This window comes from Hypomesus transpacificus, chromosome 12, assembly GCF_021917145.1.
Source record: "Hypomesus transpacificus isolate Combined female chromosome 12, fHypTra1, whole genome shotgun sequence".
In the NCBI taxonomy this organism is placed as follows: domain Eukaryota; kingdom Metazoa; phylum Chordata; class Actinopteri; order Osmeriformes; family Osmeridae; genus Hypomesus; species Hypomesus transpacificus.
Genome location: NC_061071.1, coordinates 5,112,822 through 5,126,480, shown reverse-complemented (window position 1 = coordinate 5,126,480; position 13,659 = coordinate 5,112,822). Strand labels below are relative to the sequence as shown.

General features: G+C 49.4%; 1 protein-coding gene across 10 annotated transcripts in view; it reads left to right on the top strand.

The window, feature by feature from the left end:
• The window catches only part of LOC124474376 (tensin-like), an 80,489-nt gene that overhangs the window by 36,927 nt on the left and 29,903 nt on the right, over positions 1–13,659 (top strand). For 9 of the 10 annotated variants that reach the window (XM_047030416.1, XM_047030417.1, XM_047030413.1 and 6 more), the window contains 13 exons: positions 1,398–1,442; positions 3,586–3,635; positions 4,069–4,237; positions 4,708–4,758; positions 4,951–5,073; positions 6,375–6,439; positions 6,588–6,671; positions 8,091–8,203; positions 8,426–8,486; positions 9,216–9,291; positions 9,444–9,573; positions 9,699–9,764; positions 9,864–9,989. In XM_047030416.1, the coding sequence (XP_046886372.1) occupies positions 1,398–1,442; positions 3,586–3,635; positions 4,069–4,237; positions 4,708–4,758; positions 4,951–5,073; positions 6,375–6,439; positions 6,588–6,671; positions 8,091–8,203; positions 8,426–8,486; positions 9,216–9,291; positions 9,444–9,573; positions 9,699–9,764; positions 9,864–9,989 (1,159 nt within the window). Of the gene's footprint in view, positions 1–1,397; positions 1,443–2,204; positions 2,682–3,585; positions 3,636–4,068; positions 4,238–4,707; positions 4,759–4,950; positions 5,074–6,374; positions 6,440–6,587; positions 6,672–8,090; positions 8,204–8,425; positions 8,487–9,215; positions 9,292–9,443; positions 9,574–9,698; positions 9,765–9,863; positions 9,990–13,659 lie in introns of those variants that run through there. The other variant, XM_047030419.1, reaches the window with a different exon arrangement.

Sequence of the window (13,659 nt, the reverse complement as noted above, 5' to 3'; positions counted from 1 at the left end):
GTGTCACAGTGTGGAAACTGCAGTTTAATGGCAGATATAACTGCAGGCTTGTTACTAATACTGATAGAAGATGAACTAGATAGCTCGAAGACCCAAATAAAACTGTGTCTGCTCACCGGTTGTGAGTGCACATTAGTTAGGGTGTGTACGTGTGCATGCATGTGCATGTTTGGTGTATATGTATCTGGGTGTGTATGGGTATGTATGTGCATGCATGTGTATGTTGGTGTATGTGTGTATTTGTGTGTGTCTGTAGCCCACTCTGACTTTGAGACACAGGCGTGTGTATGCATATGGATGATGGGGGAAGACCACAGTGGTTGTGAGCAGTTACAGCCGTCTCAACCCAAACGACCACGTTCGGCGCTGGTCCTCTGCCCTCAACGTTTATCTCCGTCTGATGCCGTGTTGGAATGGCAAAAACGACCACCAAGCTAAAGGTTTCATGGGAATCTTTCCCTCAAATGCTATCTCAGGATCCCAAGTTGTGCAACATGCTTAATACAGACATTCCAGGATGAACTTGTGACCTTGTGTGTGTTCAGACTCCGGGGTCACAACCCCTCACTGTGTCTCTCTTACGTCTCTCTCATGTCATCCTGGAATTGTGGAGGAAACACGCACGGAGGTCATGGGTTCAATTCCCACCTATCTTCAACACAGCTGATAGATGACTGCTTTCCTTCTCTCCCTCGCTCCCAACCACCCACCCTCCTTCCTGCCTCCTTCTAAGACTTTCCTCCCCCTTTCCTCCCATTACCCTCCAGAAGGATACATAGTTGAAAGAGAATATATTAAAAAAAAAACTGCAGTGTAATTTCCTCGTTGTCCATAAGTGGGTGCTTGTGTCCTGAGCACCTTCACTTTGACCAGAGAATATCCCAAAGACTGTTACAAGCCCTAAGAGTGACCCAGGAGCTGAGTGTTTATCCTGGATTCGATTCCATAACCAAAACAACCTCACCTATGCTCCAAACACCAGTGCTGGTTGCGTGTGGACCATGTCCTTTTTAGGAGGCTGACTGACGGAGAGCCTGGCCCAGGGAACAGCTCCTCATCCTGGACGCTGGCAGGAGCCGGGGCCCTGGTCTGCTCCTTTGGCACGGAGCTTTTTTCCTAAACATGGGGATCATCGTTGAGCTATTTGAATGTGTGTGTTTTGTGAGGTGGGGGATTGTGTGTGTGTTTCAAATTGCCTGTGGATGCGTGCCCTTTTATGTGTGGTGTGCTCTGTTTCTCTGCGAGATCTCAGTCGTTATCTCCTCCTTTTTTCAACATGTTCTCCTTTTTCTCCCTCCCTCCCTCCCTCCATCTCTTTCCCTCTCTCTCTCTTCTCTCTCTCTCTCTCTCTCTCTCTCTCTCTCTCTCTCTCTCTCTCTCTCTGTTCTCTCTCTCAGCCTCCGAATACTCCTCAGCTCCCTCTGAAGCATGTAGAAACACCGGTAAGTGGTCCATGCTCTTCATCACGCATTTCCACTCTTTCTTCCTCGTCATCCTCTTTTTTTCACTCACACACACACACACACACATGCTGAGTCATACTGTGTCGATACTAGTGGCTGTCTCCAGTGGACATGAGACTGGACATGACGCTGACCGCCCAAATAAAGTACTGAATTGAATTTAATCGAGAGAGATACTCTGTGTGTTGTGTGTGTGTGTGTGTGTGAAAGAGAGAGATAAAGAGAGAAAGAGAGATTTGAAGCAAACTTGCAGTTGGAGGAGAAAACCGAACATGGAAATGAGAAGGTGAAGAACGGCTGGAGGGAAACTACGGCACACAGTCACACGCGTAGGAGGAAGAGAAGGAGTACACTAGAGGAGATGCTAGAGAGGAATGTGTGTGTGTGTGTGTTACTGATCAGGATGTGTCAGACCTGCTATGTATAAACCCAGTTCTGTGCTGCGCGTAAGGACAGAGGAAGGCATGCAGGAATGTTCATTTGGTTAGCTTCTAGAAAACGAGCAGGATCTGGTAGTGCGTATGCATGTGTGTTTGCTTGTTCCCCTTTGTATTTATAATTGAATCAGTATAGGGCCTGTTAGTGTCAACAAAACTGTACCCTGGAATACATTCAGGGTGAGGAGAGGAGGGGACAAGAGGAGAGGGGGAGGAGAGAAGAGAGGAGGAGAGAAGAGAAGAGAGGGGAGGAGAGGGGAGAAGAGGGGATGAGGAAAGAAGAAGGGAGTAAAGGAACGGGGAGGAGAGGAGGGGAGAGGGAAGAAAGGAAAGGAGAGACGAGGAGGGACGAGGCAGAACAACAGCGTTAAGGGGAAGGGAAAGGAAAAGAACGGAGAGGGTCCATCACGTTGGGTGTGTCACAAACCCAGCACGGCAAATAGGGAGAGATGTGAGAGCGAGAGAAAGAGAAAAGAGCACATAACAAAACAAAAGAAGCACAGAGTGAAGGAAAATAGCTGAGAGAAAGAGAGAAGAGAAGAAAAGGGACATGTGGTCCATTCTCCTCTATGGACTACATTCCCCAGAGTCATCCTTGTCTGCGAGGTCTACTGCTCGTTAAGGACTGAGCCGGGATTGGGTGCATTTGACCCACATTCAGGAAGTTTGATAACAGGGTGATTGGGCTGGTTACCCAGCCATGCCCATGGGCGGGTTCATCCATTGGCCTTTTGCCTCGCAGCATTTTTCCTGGAGGCGGAGCATACGACACATGTGGAAGGTAGGCCATGCCCAACCAGGAAGACCAGCGGTTTGAGTGACATACTGCAGCAACTGATTTTCGAAAGTATCTGCGCTGCTTTACATGTAGTCATTTAGCAGACGCTCTTATCCAGAGCGACTTACAGCAAGTACAGGGACATTCCTCTGAGGCAAGTAGCATGAAGTGCCTTGCCCAAGGACACAACGTAATTGTTGGCACAACAGGAATCGAACCGGCAACCTTCTGATTAATAGCCCGATTCCCTAACCGCTCAGCCATCTGACCCCCTCTTTGCTTTGACCACAGAGTTGTTCTCTGTGATGTGGGTAGAGTTTGGCTGGGTCTGGGTGGGTACGTTTGCATGCTCACAGCTGGTTCAGATAAGGAGGCAAAAGGCAAGCTACGCAAACAAACACATGCACACACATTGCCCTGCGTGCAGTTAGAACTCAACCGACAACATGTGTTACATACTGTATTATGTCCCATCCATATCTCCCCCCACAGCCTGCTAGAGTAACACACACTAGCTCTGCTACGGCATCTGCCCAGCTTGTTCAGAACAGTGTGTGGGTGTGTCTGTATTGGTCCGGGTCCTGGTCCGAATTCTGGGTAGAGTCGAGAGTAAAGTCTGAGTGTTGGAAGGTTAGAGCAGCTTTCCAGTCAGCGATCTACAATAGAAGCTATAGTAGACAATCTAAATACAGACAAACTAGAACCATCTTTGAACACACACATCGACAGGTCTCCTCTCCTCCCTGCTCTACTCTCCTCTCCTCTCCGCTCCGCTCCGCTCTCCTTTCCTCATCACACTGATTCAGTGACCGTATGTATCTCTCCCAGAACATGGTTGCCACAGCGTTGTTCTGGGGTTCCAGTGTTGTTGTCATTGACATGTTGGTCGATGTTCTGTGTGTTCCAGGGCTCGACCCGGTCCTGTAAGAGTGTGGAGACCCGACGAAGACCTTCACGGTAAGACTCTAACCCCAACACTCCCAGCCCTAATGCATGGACGCACCCTCAGAGACTGAGGTTCCAAACCCGGTGTTTGTCACCTTCGCTTCAACTGTGACTTTCGAGGAGGGTGAGGACTCCTATAGTCGGTGGGATGTCTCTGCTCCAAACGAATGTTCCATAGGCATTGCACAAACCAACCTGCCTGTTCCCTATCAACTGTTGGCCTGGCTGGGGTGTGTGTGGAGTGTGTGTGTGTGTGTGTGTGTGTGTGGGGGGGGGGGGGGGGGTGCCGATCATGAGGATTACACAACTGCAGCTTGGATCAATTTGTCGTATTGAAGGAGAGCTGGAGGACTGTCAACTCGATTTCTGAGAGAGGCCCGCCTGAATGACTTCCATGACACATGCGTGTGTGTGTGTGTGTGTGTGTGCGTGCTCCGTCCTGTAGTGTGAGCGTGCCGCAGGCCATGGAGGAGAGCTCTGAGGTGGACCTGGTGTACATCACAGAGAGGATCATCTCCCTGTGCTTCTCCAGTGCTGTGGAGGAGAACATCTACACCTCCAGCCTGACAGAGGTGGCCTCCATGCTGCACTCCAAACATGGGGAACACTACCTGGTGAGAGAGTGTGTGTGTGTGGGGATGGGGGTAGGCTTGTTGGCGTATGTGTGTGTGGATTTGTGTGTGTGTGTGTGTGTGGGTGGATGGGGGTAGGCTTGTTGGCGTATGTGTGTGTGGATTTCTGTGTGTGTGTGTGTGTGTGTGTGGGTGGATGGGGGTAGACTTGTTTGCGTATGTGTGTGTGGATTTGTGTGTGTGTGTGTGTGGGTGGATGGGGGTAGGCTTGTTGGCGTATGTGTGTGTGGATTTGTGTGTGGGTGTGTGGGTGGATAGGGGTAGGCTTGTTGGCGTATGTGTGCGTGGATTTGTGTGTGTGTGTGTGCATGTGTGTGGGTGGATGGGGTTTGGCATGTTTGTGTGTGTGTGTGTGTGTGTGTGTGTGCAAGTATGTGTACCTCTCTGTTTCCTTTCTCATGCTCTGTCAACAGACACATCTCCTTCTGATGTTATGTTGTTTGTGGTTTCAGCTTCTCAACCTGAGTGAAAGAAGAAATGATATCATCAAGCTCAATCACAAGGTCAGACACACACACAAACGTGTGCGCGCACACACACACAAACCACAAACTCACGCCTAAACAGAAAACACACGCAGACACCCGCCCAATCGGACATCAATTTGGTGCATGTGTGTGGTTGCGTGTGTGGTTGTGGGTGGTTGTGTGTCTGTCTGCGTGTGTGTGTGGTTGTGTGTTCCTCCTATCCTCCAGGTGTTGGATTTCGGCTGGCCAGACCACCATGCCCCAGCGCTGGACAGGATCTGCAGCATGTGCAAGGCCATGGACACCTGGCTGAACACAGACCCTTGCAACGTGGTGGTGCTGCACAACAAGGTGAGGGGAAGGACACCTAGGGGCCCCATCTCAACACTGTTACACAGTGGAAGGGTGGATTTAGGGGGGATGCGTCTCAATCCTCTCAGCCAGATTAATTCACTGTGTCCATGTTGTGAGAGAGAGGGGGAAGACGCATCTCGATAGTTTGGTCAGCCTTCCTTCTTCCCTCTTTTTTCCTGGGAGGAAGAATCACCCCGGCCTCATCTCATTCCCCCTGCTTATCTCGGTCTCTCGTCTAAACTGATGCGAGGAAATCAATGTGCCGTGTCAGGCAATGGGGGGCGCTGTTCTGTCACCTCCCACGAGGAGCCCCTCTGTGTTCCTCAGCGAGTAGGCCCCACACTCGCTTGACGGCTGAAGTTCCGAAAAAAGGGTCACACATACACATGCGTCGGTCTCCATGGCGCAGTTGTCGTCAAAGTGGTCCTCACAGGCCCATTTTGTGTAGGACAGTTTTATGTCTCCATTAATTAAAGTTTATCGCGGAGGCACAGAAAGTTATTCAGTCGCTGTCTGGCAACAGTCATCCATGCAGAGCTTAAGTGGTCCTTGTTACCAGAATAGCCCGATTTATTATCAGCCATACTCGATGAATCTCGTAGAGAGAAACTCTGTCGGTATCAATCGGTCAGTGTGTGGAGGGGTGACTTGATAGCACCGTGGGGAGAAGTTCGATTCAGGAGCGGATGAAATGCATACACAGAGCTGTAGCAAACAGCTCGTTGCTATGGTTACGGATCCTCGTTGTGAAACGCAAGCTTGTTTGGTAGGAGGGGAAAACTGAGGGTTCATTTAAACGAGTGAAAAAAAAAAATAAGGATTTTGAGTTAGATGTGATTTGGCCAGCATTGCCCGGAATGTTCTGCTTGCTAAATGAGCTGAAAGGTCAGGTCCTTTGTCTCTACATCACTATTTTTAGGTGTTACTTTTTTAGGAACAAAGAATGGCTGTATGGTTAATGACAGTTTGATTCTGTTCCTGCCTGATGCAGAAAATAATTACCTGATTAATCAAATCGAATTCACAATAAGATACACAACCTTCTGATGTACGTAGGTGTAAACCATGCTGAGCTTTCAATCTGATCACTAAGATACTGTTGTACCTATTTAACTTTCTCTCTATCTCTGTACATCTCTCTGTCTCTTTACCTCCATATTGCCCCCACCTCTCATTCTGTCTCTCTCTCACTCTCTCTCTCTCTCTCTCTCTCTCTCTCTCTCTCTCTCTCTCTCTCTTTTTCGTCCACCTCTCTCACTGTGTATGTGTCTCCCTCTCTCTCTCTTTTCTGTCTGCAGGGTAACAGAGGAAGAACGGGGGTGGTGGTAGCAGCCTATATGCACTACAGCAACATATCTGCCAGGTACCCATGTTCCGCTGGAAGACACACACACGTCACACACTTCTGACCTGAGCAGGATACACAGTCCTGACATCCAGTACTAGTGTGTCTGCCCGCTGTGTTGGGGTTGTTGTGGTGACGGTGGGTAACTCCTCCTCCGGCTCTGCAGTGCTGGCCAGGCCCTGGACCGCTTCGCCATGCGCCGCTTCTATGAGGACAAAGCACTTCCTGTCGGTCAGCCATCCCAGAGAAGGTCAGTCACCAGCCCACTTCCTGTCTAGGAACTACTTCCTGTTGTGGTCTGAATGAGTTTGACCCCTGGAGGGGGATGGGGGGACGGGGGACAAAGACTTTGGCTATGTTACAATATGATAACCTCCTAACCTTGACCTCTACATATGCTCCTTTTGAGGAACAAGAGTGGATAAGGAGGTGGGCTAACGTGTCTTTATGTTCAGATCTGGGATGAAAGGGTTCTTCAGTTAGCCATGTATGAGCCTCTTCAGTATGGACAGATCTGTACAGAACTACTAGTCTCTCTCTCTCTCTCTCTCTCTCTCTCTCTCTCTCTCTCTCTCTCTCTCTCTCTCTCTCTCTCTCTCTCTCTCTCTCTCTCTCCAAAGATGTTCCAACTCTGTAGAACTGCTCTCTCTTCAGGGTTTCCTTCCCTAGATATAATTATCCTACTAGCCCTGCAGTCTGCGCTTATTATGGGCTAGCGTGGGGGGGGGGGCAGGGAGAGGGGAAGTGAAAGAAAAATACTGCCATAGCAACACAGAAGGCATAGGAACCCACGGAGCACACCTCTGATGATATAGGATACATGGTATATAATAAGCCTCAGATTCACTGCCAAGGCTCGGGCCGGTTGGGAGATTAATAACGTTCTTGTGAGATGTGAGATTCCAATCCAGATTAGAACGTTCTAAATCCCTGTGATCAATCACAGAGGACAGAGGGCAGACTTCCAGAACGTGTCCCTTAGCATGACCCCAAACACACTGTACAAACACACACACCCACACAATACACAAACACTCAAGGGTGCACATACTCATAGCCACTTACACAGGCCAGCTGTGTTTTTCATAGCTTCCTGCTCAGTCCTAATTGAATCTGTTGTGCAGAGCCATCTGGCCAATGACACGACACTTCAGCTGTGTCTCCACAGGAGCAGCACTGGAGGTTCCTGTGAACTATCGCCATTACCACCCTCATCATCATCCTTACCACACACACACGCTCGGACACACACACACACACACACACACAGCTCCGCAGAGGCACATTCAGCACACGTACACACAAATACGCACATGCCAAATGTCATGTATTCACTCTGTCTTTCTCTCAATTCAATAATATTGACATGAATGCTTCATTGGCATGAATGTTCAGGGGGTATTCCAGAAAGCAGGTTATGCAACATAAACGGGTAAGTTAACCCACCAGCTGATTGGCAATGTTGCTACAACGCTGGGTGTCAGCTGGGGGAGTTAACTTACCAGGGTATGTCACATAACCTGCTTTTTGGAATACCCCACTGGTTAAACAGTGTTGCCAAAGCAGTCAACAGTGAAGGTACAACATTTGTAATTATAAACGTCCTAGAACTGAACTCTCTCTCTTGTCTTGTCCTCTGTCTCTTGTCCCTCATCCCACTCTCCTGCAGGTATGTGCGTTACTTCAGTGGCCTGCTGTCTGGTCAGATCAAGATCAACAACAAGCCCCTGTTCCTGCATCACGTCATCATGCACGGCATCCCCAACTTTGAGTCCAAGGGAGGTCAGTAACACACACACACCCACACGCACGCACGCACACACAATGTGGAGACCATCTTAGTTCTTTACTAGACAACTATTGCAAGTATTGATAACAATTGAGATTGCAGCTATTGCGATATGTATTATTTGTTTTACGTTCTCTCTCTCTCTCTTTCTCTGTGTGTCTCTTTCCCTCTATCTATAACTATCTCTTTCTACTTTTCCTTTTCCCTTTCTTTAGGCTGTCGTCCCTTTCTGAAGATCTACCAGGCCATGCAGCCAGTGTACACTTCAGGAATATAGTATGTTTGTGTGTGTGTGTGAGTGTGTCTCTCTCTGTCTCTCTCCCCGTCTCTCTCTCACCTGCTCCCTATCATTATGCAGTCCATTCATGTCTAAAATCCAGTGTTGAGTGATTATCCCCATTTGTGTGTGTGTCTACAGTACTGTAGAGTTTGTACAGTTTGCACTGGTAGACAGGGTGTCATTAACGTTCCTCTAATGTCTGATGTGTGCAGCAACATCAGCATCCCCCAACCCACCAGCCCCCAGCCCCCCAGGACCTCCTAGCCCCCAGGGCCTCCTAGCCCCCAGGGCCTCCTAGCCCCCAGGGCCTCCTAGCCCCCAGCTTCCCCCAGCCGTCAGCACACTAGCCCCCCCCCCTAGCCCCCAGCCTCCCCTAGCCCCCAGCCCACTAGACTCCCCTAGCCCCCGACCTCCACAAGCCTCCCCTAGCCCCCAGCTCACTAGCCTCCCCTAGCCACCAACCTCCCCTAGCCTCCTCTAGACCCCAGCCTCCGCTAGCCCCCAGCCCACCAGCCTCCTGCTTCTGTCTGATTCTCAAGAAACAACTCCTTTAAAGCACTGCCTTTTAATAACAAATCGTAACGAAACAGACGGTTTCCTGTAGTGTGCCTAGTTGTGTGTAGTGCATCATGATGAGACAGCTAGCTTCACCAAAATTACTCTTATGTGTTCCAACATAACGAAACATGATAGAAGCTAATTGCTTGATTCTGCTGTTGCCACAGCAACGTGCAAGGAGACAGCCACACCAGTATTTGCATCACCATAGAACCTGGTCTACTGCTGAAGGGAGACATCTTGGTGAGTACGGAACACCTCTCACTCTCTTTTTCTCTCATCATTCTCTCTCTTAGTGACTGACCTGCCCATCTACCCATGTAAACATGATCAAATGTCGATTTTCTACCCCTCCCCTCCTCTTCGATCCCTTCCCCGCCCCTCCTCTCCTCCAGTTGACGTGCTATCACAAGCGCTTCAGGAACCCCAGCAGAGATGTGGTGTTCAGGGTCCAGTTCCACACCTGTGCCATCCATGACCTGGGGGTGGTCTTCGGCAAGAATGAGCTGGATGAGACTTTCAAAGGTGTGTGAGTGTGTCCATGAGAAGGTAAACAAGTCTCGGACCAGGTGCCTGTGTGTTGTGTGTGTATCATCCGGATTTCCTCAGTGTTCCTTTATTTCTGTGTGCGTGTGTATGTCTTTGCACAGATGAGAGGTTTCCAGAATACGGCAAAGTGGAGTTTGTCTTTTCCTTTGGACCCGAGAAAATAAAAGGTGTGTTGCGACCGAATGAAGGTCAGATGACCAAGAATGCACTTTTTGGGGGGGGTTTCACATGAGACTTCATGTTCCAGTTTGCATTGTGTCCTGCAGGGCTGAGTCACCTTGAGAAGGGCCCCAGTGTGTCTGTGGACTACAACTCCGACAAAACCCAGGATCCTTTGATCCGCTGGGACTCATACGAGAACTTCAACCAGCACTGTGTGGACACCACGGAAGGTGAACACCTACTCGAGACCACAGTCACACACACATATACACACGCACAAACACACAGACACACGCGCACACAGACACACATGCACACACACACAAACACGCGCACACACATACAGACACGCACACACACACATAGATACACTCACACAAACACAGACATACGCACAAGCACACACACACAATCACACGTACAAACGCACAAAAATACACACACACACACCTAATATCTCAATTCCTTGGTGGAGCTGTGGTCTAAAATCTTGAAGACTCTATTAGCAGTTGCAGATGAGTGAAGACAACCAATCCGTTCCAACCATTCACACCCAGCTGTGTGTGTGTGTGTGTGTATGTGTGCAATTGTACCTCCAAAAAATAATGTGAGTGTGTGGGTTGGATGCATGTGGGAGTGTGTGTTTTTATAATTACATTTACATTTAGTCATTTAGCAGACACTCTTATGCAGAGCGACTTACAGTAGGTACAGGGACATTCCCCCCGAGGCAAGTAGGGTGAAGTGCCTTGCCCAAGGACACAACGTCATATTGACGGGACAGGGAATCGATCCAGCAACCTTATGATTACTAGCCCCACTCCCTCACCGCTCAGCCATCTGACTCCCTGGGACAATTGGGAAAGCTTCCGTGCATGTCTTGCATGTGTACACTATATAGTTAGCAGGTGGATTTGACTAACAGCATTTCAACATCAGAAAAACCTCCAATATTAGGTGCGTTGAGCCTCGATCTCTTCTCCCTTCTCCCGCTCCCCGTCTACCTCCCCCCCCCACACACACACACTTTCTTTCTCTTTCTCTCCCATCCTCCGCCACCCCCCCCCCCCTCCCCCCATCTCAGCTGCTGTCATACCCCCACCCCTCCTACCAGCCTGTCAATCACCCCTTTAAATAGCCGGGGCAGAAATAGGTGGGCGTCAGTCTCCCTACTGCTGACTGCACCCCCCAGCTCCACCTTCCACCCCTCTCCCTCACTTCATGGGGTGGGTAACCTGACACCCCTTACCCGGGCCCCCCCAGCAGACTCCCGTTCAGCCCCCTTTATGTGTGTGTGTGTGTGTGCGTGTGTCTGTGCGTGAGTGTTTTCACATGTGTGTGGCAGCAGCCATGAGGTAGCAGTAGCATCTGATCACAGGAAGTCATCTGAACCCATAGTCATCCACTCCAGATCCATCAGCCACTTTACTGTAACAAGAACACGGGGCTTGTCCCCCTCCTTTCTATCAAATTCCCTGGAGAAGTACAGTTGTAATTGCTGTGGGGTTAGAGGTGGCTGGAAAGGCTGGTGTTGGCAGTCCTTACTATATGCTCTGCTGTGTTCACTGTGTGCTCAGCAGAAAAGCGCCATCAAGTTTCCGCTGGTCTGACTAATTGCAGGTTTGGATGTACTGTACTGCAGCAGTTGGATCAGGCAGGAGTCGGAGTTGTTCGAACATTGTGGCATTGTTGGTTCTGGAAAGCGAAGGACTGTTGTTGGAGTGTTGCTAGGACGTTAGCTGGAACGTTACATCAGAACACGAAAGGCGCCTCACAGTGTCCAACGGTGGTTGTGATCCAAGAGGGTGGTTTGAAGGATGTGGTCCTGTCATGGATGGATGACGGGACACAGTGCTCTTCTGTGTGGGTGGTTTGCAACGGGAGGCCATGGTAATGTGTCCTGAAAATAACCGGAACACCACACAGACCCCCCCCCCCCCCGCCTCTTATCTCTCCCTTGCTTTTGTCCTTTGATCTCATCGTCAAGGACGCAGGGTCAGGTGAGGGTCAGGTGGGGGATTTGTTTTTTTTGGGGGGGGGGGGGGGGGGGGGGGGGCAGGGTGAGAGAGAGGGGGAAGACCAAAGACTCTTCCCACATGCTAAGTGGCCAGCCAGCTACCTAGCCAGCCTGGCCAGTATTTTCCATTAAGTCTGAGACAAATGGAGTGTTTTGACCTGACCGTCTGGTGGGCGTTGGGGCCCAGACTGCCCCACTCATCACCTGACAAAAAGCAAGCACCCAGGGAGACTTCTGGGGGTCCTAAAGGTCTCCGATGGCTCAATGGTAGTTTCATCTCCAGGTGATGACACATGGATGCATTATCAGTCACACTAGTAGCCAGCCCTTGCTAAAGCTCTCTATTTACGTTGGTGAAAGGGACCTTAAAGGGGATTATAGAATTTTGAATGATCTAGCCTGCTGTACGTTTTCTACTTAAAATTCATATATGTTTATCGTATGCACCTTCCTGCCACAGAAAATTCCTTGTTTGTGTGACCTTATATGGTGAATAAAGCCCATTCTGATTCTGATCTACATGTAAGATATTACGGGTGTAGACTCGTGTTAAAGAGTCTGTATGTCGTCTGTTAGTTGTCCAGGACATCAGTAATCCATGATGCTTGAAATTCACAGCAGCTATCCAAACGTGTGCGTGCGTGCGTGTGTGGATGCGTACGTGTGTGTCTCTGTGTGTGGTGGACCTTATCTCTCTGGGCTTGTCTTTGCTCCGCTAATAGCCCTGTCGTCCAGCAGCTGGTGACCTAGGGGTCGTGACTCAGGGAGGCCTGAGTCTCTATGAGACCACCACCTCCACCACCACACACACAACACACACTTTTCCACACCTCGAGATGTTCAGCTTGTTAGACAGGTGCTCTGTCAAACCGGGAAACAGCGCTGGATGGTGACACAGCGTCATTCTTAAGATGTTGATATAACTGAGGCTCAATGTTATTGTTCATGACAAGGTTTCCGAAAGTAGCAGTGTTAGCTCACAGAGCTAAAGCCTGGGTATTAGCTGCAGGTGCTACCGTGAGCCCTCAGGTTAAGCAGTGTGTGTGTGTGTGTGTGTGTGTGTGTGTGTGTGTGTGTGACTGGGAGAGAGAGGTGCCCGGCATGCTCAGTGACAGCTCTGGCTGTATTCCTTGTTTACTGCTGTCCTCCCATATTAGGCTCTGGCACGGCCCCAAGCATGTCTGGATGGCTACAGAGGGGGAGAGAGGGAGAGGGAGAGTGAGAGGGACAGTGTGCCTCAACCTCAAACAGACTGCCAGGACTAAAGCTTGTTTTGTTAGCTCCTAAGAGTTGGAACAAGAGAGACGAGTGCAAGAGAGAGAGAGAGAGAGAGAGAGAGAGAGAGAGAGTCAGAAAGAGTCAGAGAGAGTCAAAGAGAGTCAGAGAGAGACAGATAGAGACCATAATGAAGCCCCAGGCAGAGAATAAGGAGACCGGCTGAGAAGAAGCCTCTAATAGTTGGTGAGTCAGAGCCTGTTCTTTCTACATCCTGTCTGTCTGTTGTCTATTTATGAGGGGCTTGAACCCCTCGCAGCTCTGGATAAGTTAACTAATGTGATAATCAGTAGCTACCAAGGAAACAGATAGTGTGTGTGTGTGTGTGTTGCATTTGGAGAGTGGATCTCATGGCTTTGTGGTGATTTCTTACAGAAGGTACAGTATGCAATATGTATAGTTTTACTCTTTTTAATTTTTGTATTTGTAATGGATGCCTCGAATAGAATCCAGTCAGTGTTCAGATGGTGTTTACCTCGTTTCTATGTCAACATCTTTGTTGATTTCACTCGTCATACTGTACAACGTGAATCATTGAGGGAGCAATTTGTGTGTGGAACGTTTTATCAGTGGCCTGCAATTATGGTGCACCACAACTATTAGGTCTC